This window comes from Natator depressus, chromosome 8, assembly GCF_965152275.1.
Source record: "Natator depressus isolate rNatDep1 chromosome 8, rNatDep2.hap1, whole genome shotgun sequence".
Classification (NCBI taxonomy): Eukaryota; Metazoa; Chordata; order Testudines; family Cheloniidae; genus Natator; species Natator depressus.
The window spans coordinates 97,733,060-97,749,307 of record NC_134241.1 but is presented as its reverse complement, the minus strand read 5'-3'; the positions used below and the strand labels follow the sequence as shown (position 1 = coordinate 97,749,307).

The window sequence follows — 16,248 nt, the reverse complement described above, 5'->3', positions numbered from 1 at the left end:
TGTTACATTTGATCAAATTTGAGGTTCTATAGAAAAAAAATTAGTAAAATTATGGATGATGTTGTGAAGGCCACAACTGAAATTAATGGGAAACAAACCTGGCCCAGTAAAGAATGTTATCTAGAAATAGTCAGCAGCTTTTGACACATATATAATTAGAGAAATTGGAGGCTTTGCCCATGGGACCATGTGTTCCACAGCAAATCCTATTTCCTTCATTCTCTTTCATCGTTATTGTAAGTGTAATCATTGCATGATTATAATCCTTATGCATAACATATCAGTTTCTTTTTGTACTTTCCAATATTGGTGTTAATTGAATTCACTTGAGCAAATGTGTAAAGAAATTCACTGCTCAGATCTTACCACTGATAGAGGACTATCTGATCTAGGAGTCTGAAACCATACACTGGAGACCAAAAGGTCAAATTCTAGATCATATAGATGTTTGCTGCCTTTGCACATGCCAGTTCTTTATTCACATAAATATAACCTTTTAACTATTCTTTTTCATTATTCTTGGTTAAAAAAGAATAAAATCAAAGACGACAAAACAACATAATGACATAAAACAAATAATGTACAAAATCAAAGTTGGGGGGAGAAAGTAAAACTTATTACATAGCTTTCAAGCAAAACAAAATATTGAAATCTCAGAAATATTAACAAGCCAATAAAATATACTTATCATAAAAATATACCAAGAATAATTAGGGCTAGTGCTCTGACTGCCATGAGAGAGATCTGTGTTCAATTTTCTTTCCCAGGGCTGGGAAGAATCAACCCTGTCACGTGGCTATCACACAACATATATATAGGTTTCAGAGTAACAGCCGTGTTAGTCTGTATTCGCAAAAAGAAAAGGAGTACTTGTGGCACCTTAGAGACTAACCAAATAAATTGGTTAGTCTCTAAGGTGCCACAAGTACTCCTTTTCTTTTAACATATATATAATGGGAGGAAGGAAGCAATAGTTTTGAAAGAGACCTATGGGAGATAGTAGACAGCAAATTAGACACACGTTTCCACAGTGATGTAGCAGGAAAAGGCGACCATTGCAATTTTGGGCTGTATATTCTGAGGCATCAAGGAACAGGGAGTCTACAGTCCTTTCTCTAGATAGTGGAAATATCATCATACTTGGAATACTCCATTCAGCTCCGGGCTCCACATTACCAGAGACATACTGAGGAAGTGCAACGAAGAGGGATAAAAAATCCAGAGAGCTGGAAGGATTCACTTATGATGAAAAACCAAGGCTCCAAACCAGAAAAATACTTAAACAAATACACAAGTGTTTTATAGACAGGGGCCTAAAATAACTAAACATGTATAGGTAGGTTGAGACACAAGTAATGAGGAATGTATTTACAGTCTACAGAAATCTGAATGCATCCGATGAAGTGAGCTTTAGCTCACGAAAGCTTATGCTCAAATAAATTTGTTAGTCTCTAAGGTGCCACAAGTACTCCTTTTCTTTTTGAGAAATCTGAATGTAAACACCAAGGATAAAAAGGAATTATTATATAGAATTTTTGCTAAAAATTATGGGATTAAGTTAATCAAAGATGTATTTAGGCTGAATATCAGGGAATACCTCTTGTTGGAGAGATCAGAAGCTATGGAATATCTCTACACATTAATGGTAGAATCCCCATCACTTGAGACATTTTAAATAGGATGTACAAAAAAAAATAGAAAATGTACTCCAGGGAACAATCCTACATTGACAGTGAGATGGACTGATAACCTAATAGGTCTCCCTTTTCCATCTCTTACTTCTGTGATTCCATTCACCATCCTCAGTATTTCAAATGTAGGGGGAAAAGCAGCACACTGTTAAAACTAAATTATTGTCTGATGCTAGAGCAGAAGAAACAAAACAAAAAAGTATATAGCATAACCAAAGGTTCCTAATGTTTGTATGGCTGTTGTCTTTCTACCGTGGTATCTTATTACTTTAACTCTCTTTCAGGTTGTTTTACCTTTTTAAATCACTTGTCCCTGTTATGTGTCAATGAGCAGTAGTTTGGTGCAACAGGAGAAAAACAGGATTGATGAATTGTGAGAAACAGTCAGATAATGAAAGATTGTGTCTTGTTTTCTCATGATGCAATTAATTTCTTTGTGAACAGGGACTTTACACAGTACATGATATCAGACAAGTCTGAAGAGGTTTTAATAACAAGCAAACAAAGGGCCAGAAAAAATAATGTCTAGAGAACAGACTTTCAAGTCCAAGTAAACTAAGTGATTCAAATCAAGGATTTAAAGAACCTTAAAATAAAGAAGACTAACCTTAAACGGCCCAGACACTCCATCAGATTTCCTCCCTAACTCGCTGAAACCTGATCAACATTATTTAAATGTGTAGATTTCCTTTCCTCTCACACCTTATTTCCACTGAATCAGTAATAAATGTCATGTCATATAATAATATTTAATGCTAGTACTAAACTGAGAATTACTTTTAGACAGAAGTATTGGGATGCTTACTTTCCATAGGTTTTTACAAATATATTGTTTAAAGAAGTAGTTTGTGTGTTCTATGATACACTGAACCATATGTTCTTTAATAAAACAAAAGAAAATAATCAAAAAGCCCAAACCAGGTTATACAGTATGTTTGATGTACCAATTTTTAAACATTCATTTAATATAGCTGGGCTTCAAAGACTAATACTGCTTATGTCCCCTAGTACGAAGCCCTAAATAAGGTTCCAGACCAGATTACATTCATGCAGGTCTCATTTTAACGGAAATTGGAGAGATGAAACAAAGATTATAGGAAGACGCATTATAAAAACAGACCTCACAAGTCAAACTTAATAGTGAAACCATTCTCTTCCATGTAGACAACTGTGAAAACAAATATCCTGTAAGCTCTAGATATATATATTGTATCTTTCCACCACATCTCTCTGCCTCCTTGAGACAGATTCCCATTCATCTCATGACTATATAATTTGATCATAGTTGACTAAGGCACAGCAGGGAGAAAGGGCTGATAAAGTATGAGGCTCCAGGAAGTCAGATAAACAATTTCATGATTTCTAGTTGTAACAAGGATGGGATAGTGGTGGATATAAAGATATTATCCCAGTAAGAATACAAATATCAAGCTTGTGCAAATGTTTTCCTTCTCTGACTAAATAAGCTACTTTCCATTAACTGAAAATTACACTGATTATGATAAATTCCTTGAGACAGAATGTCAGAATAAAACACAAAGAATGGCACATGACAAGTGGAATGAAAGCTTTGTAGATCTGTCAATATGGAAGTTGGTATATTTTTTAAAATTTAACACAACTGAAAAAGTGAAGATTAAGAAGTAAGTTTTTTGTACTAACACTTTTAATGAAAAAGAACATTTCTATCTTTCTAACATCTAACTTATTTCATGCTTAGAGACCAGCTCCTTTTTCTCTGTGGCTCATTCCTACATAATACTTTCCACTTTCTAAAAGGTGCTAAAAAAATATCTATTTGTAACTCTACCTTGCTGTCCCAACTAAGCTTACTGCTGGCTTGAGTCCCAATAGTTGAATGGTTATAACTATGTTCATTCTGTTTTGGATTCTTTCTCAAGTATTATGCAAGCATTGTTTGCTTTGTATATATGTTAACAAAATAATATTGTGATAGGGTGTTTGGAGGGCCAGGTGGCCTAGTGGTTAGTGCACCTGATCTCCAACCTCTTGTCTTGCTGTCAGAGGGGGCAGTAACAATGGCTGGCTACTGCCCCTAGGCCAACAGTGTTTGGGCCTCCCACTGTGTCTGGGCCTTTGCCCTTAAGTGGGGCATGGTAGGGGAACCCAGGCCCTCCCTCTCTACTGGGCCTAAATTTGCCATCCTGGGCTACTTCCTACATATGTGCTCCTTCAGTTTGTGGGTATGACCCCTATAGTTAGGGCCCTACCAAATTCACAGCCGTGAAAAATGTGTCAGACTCTGATATCAGCCCTCCCCCATGAAATCTAGCTATTGGAGGGGAGGGAGAGAGGCAGGGCTGGGGGCTCCCCAGCTGGGGGCTCCTACCATGCACTGGGCTCCAGCTGATAGCCCTGGTCAGGCTGGGAAGGGACAGGACTTCCTCTTCCCCTGCACAGCTGCTCTTGCGGGGAGATCAGACCCACCTCTGGGTACTTCCCCTGGCCGTAGGAAGCTCTGCGACCGCACTACAGAAGTGAGAGTGTCCCTGAAGCCAGGGAGGTACCCAGAGGTGGGTCTGATCCCCCCCCCAACGCCCCGCTCCAAGAGTACCCATGCAGAGGAAGATGAAGTCCTATGCCTCCCCACAACCCGGCCGGGACTAGCAGCTAGGAGCCCCTGGCTGGGGTGCTCCCAGCAACACAAGGCAGATCAGACCCACCTCCCCATCTGGGAACTTCTCCCAGCTGCAGGAAGGCAGTGCAGAAGCAAGGGTGACCATCCTGCAACCCCCTTACAACTTTTTGACACCCCCCCACATGATCCCCTTTTGGGTCAGACCTCCACTTCAATCTCTTTGGTCACTCGATTACAGACCTAAAAGTGGCAATTCTTCAACAAAAAAAACTTCAAAAACAGACTCCAAGGAGAGACTGCTGAATTGGAATTAATTTGCAAACTGGATACAATTAACTTAGGCCTGAATAAAGACTGGGAGTGGATGCGTCATTACACAAAGTAAAACTATTCCCCCCCTCATTGTTCCTCAGACATTCTTGTCAACTGCTGGAAATGGCCCACCTTGATTATCACTACAAAAGGTTTTTTCCCCCTCCGCTCTCCTGCTGGTAATAGCTCACCTTACCTGATCACTCTCATTATAGTGTGTATGGTAACACCCATTGTTTCATGTTCTCTGTGTACATAAATCTCCCCACTGTATTTTCCACTGAATGCATCCAATGAAGTGAGCTGTAGCTCACGAAAGCTTATGCTCAAATAAATTTGTTAGTCTCTAAGGTGCCACAAGTACTCCATATATTTCATAGCGTATAGTCACTAACTACCCTGGAAGGATTTATTTTTTGGTTTAATTTTAAATAAGAAAATACCTTTTATTCTCCAATAAAGTAATTGTGAACGAATCATACTATTTAATTTGAACTTACCTGTGACTCTTTCACATTTTCAACAGTGAAGTTGAACCAGACTCGAAAGCGCGGGTTACAGGTATCCGGCCTAATGAACAGGTCATACTCAAACTCTGTGATGTGATCCACACGTCCAAGGTTACCTACCAGAGGATTATGAAATGCAGCAGTTTAACGAATGGCTGATAAACCCTAGCCCAACAACTACATAGAATGGAATTTTAAAATGCGTGACTATGACTGGCTAAAACCAGTCACATGATTATAAGGTTAATTAGCACTTTAACACAGTTCAGAACCTTTTTCAAGTAAATGTCTTTATTAAACTCATGAAGAAAAATACACAAATAAGCGAAGCACATTTAAATAAGTCAATACAGGAAAAAAAACACCAATAAGGACTTTTATAATTCACTCCTAATGACTTTTTATCCTCTCTGACCTTTGATTCTTTCTGTGAATATTGTCCCATCATCCCTTCTGCTACTCAAAATCCCCTCTTTTCTCATATGATCTCTTTGCCACTCCCACCCCCTGCTTATAGGGATTTCTTTCTTCCATGTGCTGTTTATGTTTAGGAATACCTACTTAAAAACAGTGCCAAAAATTCAATTGTTCCCCCTATGGCTGATTTTCAGGACTTCCCTGTTTTCCTACAGATGTTCAAGATCCTCTCTCCTAAAACATGAGGCTATGGGGTTTAGCTTGGGCCCCTCCTGGTTAGTTTTGTGATATAATATTGAAAAATTCAGTCAGAAACTACTTTGCTCCCTCTGGCACTTTTCAGTACAAAATGAAAGCAAGCAACAAATCAGGCTATAGTGGAAAAAGGAGTGGAGTTCAGTGCTGGAGAAACTTGGAAAAGTGCTTTTAAATGGTTAAACTGGCTTTTTTCCTTTGAAGTGCTGCAGTGAGTTTCAAAGACAGATGGCTTGTCTGTCCACCTAATTTATACCCTACAAAATGAAAGGCATTACATTTTTCCTGCTCACACTCATCTAATCAAATTTTGTATTTAATAAAATAACCCCACACCTTTGCTCTCAAAGCTAATGTAAAATCTTAATTATGAAAGTATTACTACACGTTTGGACCTATTATTTTATTCATTCAGATATCGTTTCAGATATTTGGGGCAAGATTACCAAATTCTTATTCACATAGAGTCGAAACTTCCTCTTCAGGCAGTCCCATTTAAGGCAGTGGGATGACTTGTCGAGTAAAGTGCGCTTAACATTAGTAATGGTATTAAAATCTGGCATACAGTTTGTTTTTGGGGGTAGGGGATCATTTGTATTTTGGAAAGCAACAGCTATTTCAGTTGTGTATTTCATCCATGTACTATGTGATACAGTATGGCCAAAGGGCAGCAGGAGAGTGGGGGTTTTTTTTTTTGAGCAAAAAAGGTGTTTTTATTTGCATAACACACTTACAAAACAAAAACAACAGCATATGCAATGTGTAACACAGCAACCAATCACAATTGTTTTCTCATTAGCTTCAGCGGAGGGAAGTGTTCAAGCTTGCCTGGGCCCAGAGTGGGGGGCTTCTTTGACTCTCGTGGTCTTCCACCCTTCCGAGTTACCTGGTGGCCCAGAGCGAGGGGGCTTCATCGACTCTCAAGGTCTGCCACCCCCTTGAGTTACCTGGCGCCACGCCCAGTGTCACCAACAATTCCCTCCTCTGAAAGAACCCAACAAGAGGGGCAGGCTGTGGGTTGGACAATCCGGGTGGGGCACATGCACCCATGTGTGAAAGGACCCCTCTAAGGTGGTGGTGTCCACAGCAGCAATGACTGGGGCTGGGGTCCCTTACTCTCTCCCCCAATCAAAGGGTCAAACAAAGGGACCTGGATGGGGACATCGAGCAGAGAACCTCGGACAGCACCCACCGCTCCTCAAAAGCATCAAGGGAGTCGGTGAACGCCGTCCAGAGGAACTCCGCCCGGATACGTGAACGGACCGAGGATCGGAAAACGGCCCCACAGTCACAGGAAACTCCATTGGCCAACCTCCTCTCTCCGGTTTTATAGATGGCCATTTTAGCCAGGGCCAGGAGGAGGTTAACTAGGAGATCCCGCGACTTTGTGAGGCCACGGATGGGGAGTGCATAAATAAAAAGGTGAGGGGAAAAATGCAACCAAGAACGTAATAGAAGATTTGTGAGGAGCTGGAACAGGGGCTGCAGCCTGGTGCACTCCAAATATACGTGTGCCAGGGTTTCCCTCACACCACAAAAGGGACAAGTATCTAGGATGGGGGTGAACCACGCCAAGTACGTGCCCGTGCTCACAGCTCCGTGAAGGAGCCGCCAACTGATGTCCCCGACGGGCCTCAGCAGGAGAGTGTTAGAAGGGAGCCTTATTCCCTGTAGAGGGAAGAAAGTTTGCTATAGATTAATTAAAGCACCTGAAGCCAATTAAAGCACCTGAAGCCAGTCACCTGATAAAACCCCCTTGCTTCAATCAGACAAGGAAAGGAGTTGAAGCAGAGTGGATTGGTATTGCAGCAGCTTCCCCATCCCTTGTCTGTATGCTGTCTTCCCTAGGCCCTGATTCTGCCACTATTACTCATGTTGAGTAGTAATGTCACTGGAACTATTCATGGAGTAAGCCACTACTGACTGTTAGTAGGGCTGGCAAAATCATGGCCCTATACTGTAAATTCTTCAATACAAGAAGACAAAGTCCTTTCATTTGCCTTAAGTCACAATGCATATTTGTCACTATAGAAATGGTGATAATCTGCACTTGTTTCATGTATGTAACTCCCATTAGTATCAATGGTAATGGTTTGGAATGAATGATCTGCAGCATGGATTGGAGAAGAGAATTTCTGCTGCATTGATTTAAAAAACAAAAGGTACAGCAGCTAGTGAATTCTGTAGCAGAAATCCAAAGATCATAAAAATGGATTGTACTGTATGATGCAGATCAGGAACACAAGAGATTACTGAGAGAATAAATATTCTATATAAGTCAAAATATTCAAAGCAAAATGATACCTTGATTTCTGACCTATTGCATATTTCAGTTTCCATTTCAACATTAGATTCCTAATTAGTCTGCACTCGAAGTGCCAGACCCTCAGCCCACATGTTTCTATGCAACAGTCAGAGCAGAGATGCTGTAAAGATCCCTAGTGTTAAGGAAACCCCTGCTGGTGCAAAATGGATGTGATGGGACCATTACAAACCAATGTAATCTAGAGCAGTGGTTCTAAACCAGGGGTCTGGGGGCCCCAGGGGGGCTGCAAGCAGTTTTCAGGGGGTCCACCATGCAGGGCTGGCATTAGACTTGTTGGGGGCTAACGGAAGAAAGCCAAAGTGTCACTGCATGGGACCGAAGCCTGGTGAGCCAAGCCTCACCACCCGGGGCCGAAGCCAAAGCCTGAGCAACTTAGCTTTGCAGGGTCCCCTGTGGCAAGGGGCTCTGGGCAACTGCCCTGCTTGCTACCCCTTAATACTGGCCCTGGCTCTTGTATGCAGAAAAACAGTAGCTGTGGGCCGTGGAGTTTTCATAGCATGTTGGGGGACCTCAGAAAGAAAAAGCTCGAACCCCTGAACTAGAGCAATCTATCTACCTAGACATTACTAATTTATACTCCTGTGGGAATTTTACACCACTGTGCATGTGTATGGACATAGGCACAGAATTTATGTCCCCTGCAGATTTCTTTGCTTCCCTGCAGAAAAATGACTTTCTGATGGGGAAGCCACAAGAGCAGTCACACGACTATCCCCAGCAGTATGTTTCAGGTGCCCACGGCAGCCGGCAGAGAGGTAAATCACTGTGGGGCAGGAGTCAGGACTGGGAAAGACCCGGATGGTGGCTCCTACCCTGCACTGGACTCAGTTGCTAGTTCCGTCTGGGCTGGGGAGGATGGTACTTCCTCTTCCCCTGCATGGCATCCGTGGCCGGGTCAGACCCATCCCCAGATTTCTCCCATGGCTGCAGGAAGCTCTGAAAACTCCCCTTCTCCCCCCTCCCCCCTCGCTTCCTGCACCCATCACTCCTCAGCTACAGGGAACAGATCCCTGTACAGAGAGCTGCTCCCACATCTGCCCAACCCCTATGCATCCAGAACCCCTCAAACCCAGACCCTCCCACCAAGCCTCAGCCCACAGCATTCAGAACCCTCCTGATGAGCCCCACTCCCCCTGCACCTGGACCACCCCAGTGAGCCACCCGCACCCAGATCCTCACCCCACCGAGCCCCAACCAGTTGCACCTGAATCCCCACCCCAATGAGCCCTTCTCCCTCAGCATCTGGACCCCTCACTGAGCTCCCCCACACCCAGACATCCCTGCCAAGCTCTATCACCCCACACTCAGATGAGCCCCCACACATTGAGCCACAACCACCTTCAACCTGGACCCCCCTGTAGAGTCCCATTACCATTGCAACCAAAATCCCCAACAAGCCTCTGGGCATCCAGATCCTCTCTGAACTCAGATCCTCCACTGAGCTGCCCACACCCAGATTGCCCCACACAGAACCCTCTCAATGCACACCTGGATCCCCACACACTAAGCCCCTCTACACTTGGATCCTGCCTTGCTGAGCCTGTCTGCCCATCCCACACCTGATGCACCTGACATGGAGGAGCAGGGCCCTGGGGTGTTTCTGGTCCAGGCCCAGTCCTTGTGCTGTATCAGGGTTGGATGCAGTCTCACCACTGAGTCTGTGTCCTGGGTGAGGGTGGGGGCTGGGGGGGGGCAGCTGCACAGTGATCTCCCATCTCTGTGAAGCCAGTGGCCTGTGCTCCGCAATGCCATGCTGGACCCTCCACATTTATTTGTCAAATAAAATGTGCAGAATTTTAAAATATTTTGAGCAGAATTTTAATTTTTTTGGCGCAGAATGCCCTCAGGAGTAACTAATGCACTCATCAGTATCATATCTAGCTACCACAGATCTCTTAGCAATTTAGAAAAGGAGTACTTGTGGCACCTTAGAGACTAACAAATTTATTTGAGCATAAGCTTTCGTGAGCTACAGTTTACTTCATCGGATGCATGCCTACAGTTCACTTCATCCGATGACGTGAACTGTAGCCACAAAAGCTTACGCTCAAATAAATTTGTTAGTCTCTAAGGTGCCACAAATACTCCTTTTCTTTTTGCGGATACAGACTAACACGGCTGCTACTCTGAAACCTTAGCAATTTAATCACTTGTTCACTCTATATCGAGGTCTCTTCCAAGATTACGGCTTTCTAAGTTTCTCAATCTCACTGAATATTTGTGTGGAAGGTTATTTTCCCACAGAAGTTTTCATTTCTGCAAGGAGACTTTTTTTTTTCTCTAGCGTAGGTTCCTTTGTATTATTTCTCTGTTCTCACAGGTATCTGCAACTCCTTCCAGTTCAGTATTATTTGTACATTTCATTCACATGCTATTTCTTCCAGATGTTAAATAGGGCAGTACCCAACACCATATACTTTTATTAACCTACTCAACATGTTCCCCACACACAGAAGGCTGACGCTTGTAGTCACTGTATCCTTTGCTTACACTCTATCATCCTGATTTCAACCCACATGACAGTGCCACATGACAGTGGAAATTTTTGTTAAAAATAAAGGGTTAGAATTGCACAAGCATAAAAAAATACTTCCACACATCAAGAGAGTTTCTAGTGATCACTGGTTTCAGAGTAACAGCCGTGTTAGTCTGTATTTGCAAAAAGAAAAGGAGTACTTGTGGCACCTTAGAGACTAACCAATTTATTTGAGCATAAGCTTTCGTGAGCTACAGCTCACTTCATCGGATGCACACAAGTACACAAAAGGTGCCACAAGTACTCCTTTTCTTTTTAGTGATCAGTGGGTGTCACTGAAAAATGCTTCTTGACATCAAAGAGAAAGGACTTGAGCAACTTCTACACCAAACTCATAATAAAAGTTAAGAATGTTACAGTGCTGCCTTCATATTGCTGAAATCAAGGGATTACATTTTTTATCTCAATGTACACGAACATATGCCCCAATACCACAAAAAGCAGTGATTTACACTGAAAGGTATTGAGAAGTATTAAGCAACAATTAAACATTGATTACATGATGAAGATACAATGCTACATATCCATCATATGGTCAAGAACAAATAGGATTATTTTACTTTCAAAATAAGCATCTACTATACTAAAAGGAAGCTTTTTGAATTTATATTCATGTTACTTTTTGAATATATAAGGAAAGTGGGTGGCTTTCCCTTAATTTGGTCTTTGGAGGAAGCACTTAAAAGTGTAACATGGAGAAAGAAATAGTTTCACTAATTAGTGATTAGAAAAAAAGTAGCTACATATTGAAATTTGTTCTTGTGTCACATAAATCCTTGTGCATTGAGATAATACACACCTTACTTTTTTTCTTTTTTTACAATAAACTAGATGAATTAGCTACTTTTTATGCTTTAATGATAGTCAATTCAAGAGAAAGGTGGAGAGTGTCAGTTCTGTGTCATGCCACCATTATGTTTCATACACAAATAAACTACAGTCAAATAGCTAACTACAACTATTCAGGGCCTTTAACTATCTCCATATTTGATTTCTGTGTATATTTCTACTCTCCGCTAATTTCTGCCTTCTGCTTATAACAATTTTGCTTAGATAATTTTCTTTGATTTTTTTTTAAATCAGGCATTTGAGACCACTCCCATTTCACATAAAAAATTCTAAGGAGAAAGTCATATTTTGCAATGATATTGACAAGTACTGTACTGCACTAAGGGCTTCCACCTGCCTCCATTGGAATCAATGGGAACACCACCACTGACTTCCATGCGTGCAGTGTCTAGCCCTAAGCAACTATGTAAGATTTTAAAAATATCACAATATAGTTCCACAGTAATTGTAACTTTAATGAGCTAGCCCTGCAGAACATAGAGGGTGTCAATGATGTACATTTTATTTAAAGTACATGTAAGATAAAGAACCGATCTGTGGAATTTAAAAGAAAAACCACAATGAGTAACAGGACTGGTACACGTTTAAACTCAAGCACGTTGGTATTCAACTTTCCTACAGTGCAGTTTCCTACACTGTTTTTTTTTTTTTTATGGCACAGGTGGAATGCTGGATATGAAGTGGCTTTCTGGACACACATTAAAAGTGATAGAAATAATTCCTTAAAGGAAACCAGAATTTTATGAAACAATATGAATTATTTCTCCTATGCACTCTTAAATAACTTGATTTTTGTTCTGTTATGATTTTACTTTTGAGAAGTACTGCAACAGATCTCTCTAATCTTCTAGGATGATGTGAACAAATCAGACTCCCAAATGTCTGTAAAGATAAACTCACTTTTTCTTTGCCTTGGAGGTTGTTTTTAAGACATTCTCGGTTCCTATATATAGTTCTATGCAATATTTACAGCAAACAGAATATGTAGACTTTCCCTTGATCATTCAACCTTAAGTTGCTGATCATACTAGCTTATCTCTCTTACACGAGAGTAACAAAGTGCAATATACTCAAAATATGAGTTATTCTATATGGACCAAAAGTACATTTAAAGTTTCTGGAAAAGTTCACTACATTTATAATAGGCTTAAAAGAAAACCAATATTACTATTTTATTGATTATGCAACATACATTTACTCTTCATAAAATATTGAGTATTGCTTCCTACATCAATAAAAAGTATACATTACAGGAAGAAAGAACCTATTTAAGAAAATGCTAGCTAGAGTTACTGTGTGCCAGCAATTATCATAAAAATGCAAGAAAAGAAAATATAGATATGTTAAGCAGTCCTAAAATCTTCTTAAGCCACACATTGTGCTTTCCTACAGAGAATTTTAAGATGAAAAATAGACCTTGAGGGTCTTAGACAAGCCTGAGGCAATATAAAGAAAAAGGTCAAACACTCTGCTAAAAAGGACCGTTATCTTCAGAACAACAACTTATCAGCCAGCTTGCAGCCCTGCTTATTTACAGTTATTGGTCCCAGAGGAAGTGCACTTCAGCACAGGGCACGATTACTTTGTAATGAGTTTGCCAGAAATGGTAAAGGAAACTAATTTGTAACAATGTGCTGTTCCCTGCACATGAACTTGCTCAGACACCTTTTTTGTCCAGTAATGAATAACTAACTTCAAGCCTCCTAATAAGCAGTGAAGACAGGAGTGCACTAAAAATGTATGAGTTGCATGCATGAATGTGCTGAAATATCAGTGATTATCCCTCTCAGCTGTCCATTACAGCACTCACGATGACCACCAGTTCCCCTGTGGTGGCTATACAGAATGCAGGTTTCAGGGGGTAGATTTAGGCATGAAAATTAACACCATTTGGAAGAAAATAGCCTGCACCTGTCACAGATTACCAACAAAAGGTCAAATGCCTCCTTTTACACCTAGAACACTTGCATATTGTATGCCTTGCTTATAGGAGCATAATTTTGGTTTGCTTAACACAGAAAAATAAGCACCATGGTGAACAGGGAGGGGGGGGAGAATTAAACCTTAGCTAAAAGCTATCAATAAATCTATTGTTCAAGATACATATGAATGGAAGTAACTCAGGCAATCTCTGTCTCTAAAAGAGGTAGTTTTTCAAAAAGAGAATTACACAAAGTGCTCCTCTGTTTTTGTCAATATGCTGCTAGGTTTTGAAATACTATTTTTCATCCACACAATAAAAATCTTGACAAGTGAGCAATAGAAAATCACTAATACACTTGCAGCTGCATTTCAATCTATACAAATTCTTTAAACAAAAACAACCAAGGAATGGATTAGCACAACAGAATAGCATATACATCATTTTCATTACTTGAACCTGAGATCAAGTCCAAGATAGCCAAGCTATACTTTCACAGAACCATATTTTTTTTAAAACGTAGGTAATATAGAATAGTCTCAACTGAATTCTTCCTTAAAGACCACAAAATATATTGAGGAGATGATGTAAAGTAATTTTATTTATGCATTTTAAGGAGGGGGGAGGAACTTCAGGTAGAAAGATCTGCAAAAGCTTTTTCCTGTTGTCAAAGATAAGATTTCTTCTGAAAAGAGTGCATCTAAGAATACCAGTTCATAAATTCCTCTTGGTTTTACACAGAATTTGTAAGAGATAGCTTGATCAGGAAGCGGTCCAATGCAACTTTTACAGATAATACTAGATTTATAACTAGAACAAAAATCATGGACAAGTGATGATGTTTGGAAGCTCTGACTCATGTAATGTATTGTGACTTGAGCCACTGCTCACAGTACATATCTGTCAAATCAGAATTATCCCTTAAATTTTGAAGCATGTGTCTTGAATAGAAGGAAATGCAAACTGCATTTCTTCATCATAAAAGCATGTACACAATCTTTTGTAATTTTAAGTATACTTTCACTTATACTGTTTATACCAGTAATGCACATATTAACCTCTGCAGTACAAAGTCATATCCATACAATGTTGTGAAAAAATCATCTAAATGCTCTGCAACTGTACAGTATCCTTTGAAAGGCCTGAAGCTTCACCTAGAGAAAGGAATAGTACCGCACGTGTTTGGCTGTGAACCAAAAATTCAAATTGCCTTAGAAAAATATTTCAGACTTTTTTATCAAACTAATAGAATTATAAAATGCAACCAAACTACAGAGGCCAACATTTTCAAAAGCATCCACTACTATTGGATGCCTTGGTCTCAAGTTACTAACTGCTGCACAAACTATTTTCCATCTCCGTTCCTAATTCCCTGCTGCTTTTTTTTTAAAGGGACTTTGTTATCATAGTGACATCCTAAAGAGAGATAAATTAGTTGATTTAAGTGAACCTTCTTGCAAAAGGGGAAGATTTCAGAAAGGAAAGAAGAGAACCTGTTTTGTATGCTACATATGCCCAAGAACATGGAATATTTTAGCCCTTAGAAGTAAGTGGGGAAGGGCCAGATCCCTCATTAGAAAGGATAAGTTGATGGGTGCAAGTCAATGCTTCATTCATAGAAGCAAAGACATCCCGAGCTGCCTTTGATGAGAATGAGACAGTTTGATAACGTCTAACTATGAGTGACAGAATATGAGAATTCTAGCTTCTTACACTTTTGTCTGTATAACATACATCTAAAATTATTAAAATCATTATTGTCTTTTAACAAAATATGTTGTGGGGAGGGGGTTCTATTCAATGCTGCAATGGTGTTTCCTAACAAGGGAAAAATGTGAGACAGCTGGAGCATCCTAATGTTAAAATCTGTGGGCCAAATTCTCCTCTCACTTATACCAGTTTTCCACTGGTGTAACATTACTGATTTTAATGGCATTGCTCCTGATTCATACCAGTGAGAGAAAAAAAAATCAGGCTTTCCATAACCTTTTCAGGATAATACTGTTTGGGCCTTATTGTTCCTTTAAAAGACACTGCCTCACAAAGGAAAGGCAAGTGTGGCAGCAAAGTGCATTAATTAATGCCAGTTCCTCAGGGCATTCTGCCTGTGTAGCATCTTGGCAAGTGGATGTTTCAGTGGTGCAAGGGGAACATATTTGTGATCCTATACTTCCTTTTTGACAAAGAAATGTGCACTACACCACATCAGCTTCCACGTGCCAGCTGCTGTGGAAGAGCCATGGCAATAATTACCTGCCTTAAACTCTGCCAGCCCCAGGCTATCCCATAACTCCCCACTATTGAATACTTCAAAGGCTAAAATGTACTGCTGGCTAAAATGTCCTTTGTCCCACGTTACTGATTTTGCTGTCACTCTTTAACAGTCTTTCTAAACCCCCAACTTCTCAACTTCAGAGATGTCAGAATACTGTAGCCACACTACTCTCTTGCTCATGAAAGTTGGACAATATCTCTGACCTCAAACCTGGTTATGCCCACACTCTCTCATCCTGTTCCTACCATGTTGACCTTTTCCCTGTCTCCTCTTCTTGTCTCTTTGCAAGCTGAGAAAGAGAGGGAGCCAGTATTTTATTGGTACTGCTGCATCTGTCTGGAGCTCTCTCCCTACTGCCCTCTGACACTGCTAAATTATTACTGACATCAAATCTCACTTTATGAATGACTCCCTCTGTAAAGCACTTAGCAACACTGTTTATGAAGGATTCATATTCAACGCTTTTTGTTAAAAAGGGACCAGGAGCAAGATCTCTTTCCTCACATTAGGAGTTTAACATTAAAGCATCACTGTTTCATTTCATTTTTGTTTAGATTT

The 16,248-nt window shown here is 40.4% G+C and overlaps 1 protein-coding gene across 3 annotated transcripts in view; it reads right to left on the bottom strand.

Moving 5' to 3' along the window:
• BEND5 (BEN domain containing 5) overlaps positions 1-16,248 on the bottom strand; it is a 1,373,097-nt gene that overhangs the window by 1,284,316 nt on the left and 72,533 nt on the right. For all 3 annotated transcript variants that reach the window (XR_012640609.1, XM_074961769.1, XM_074961767.1), the window contains exon 3: positions 5,103-5,227. Coding sequence is in view for 2 of the 3 variants with exons in the window: in XM_074961769.1 (XP_074817870.1) it covers positions 5,103-5,227 (125 nt within the window). In the remaining variant the exon portion in view is untranslated. The remainder of the gene's footprint in view (positions 1-5,102; positions 5,228-16,248) is intronic.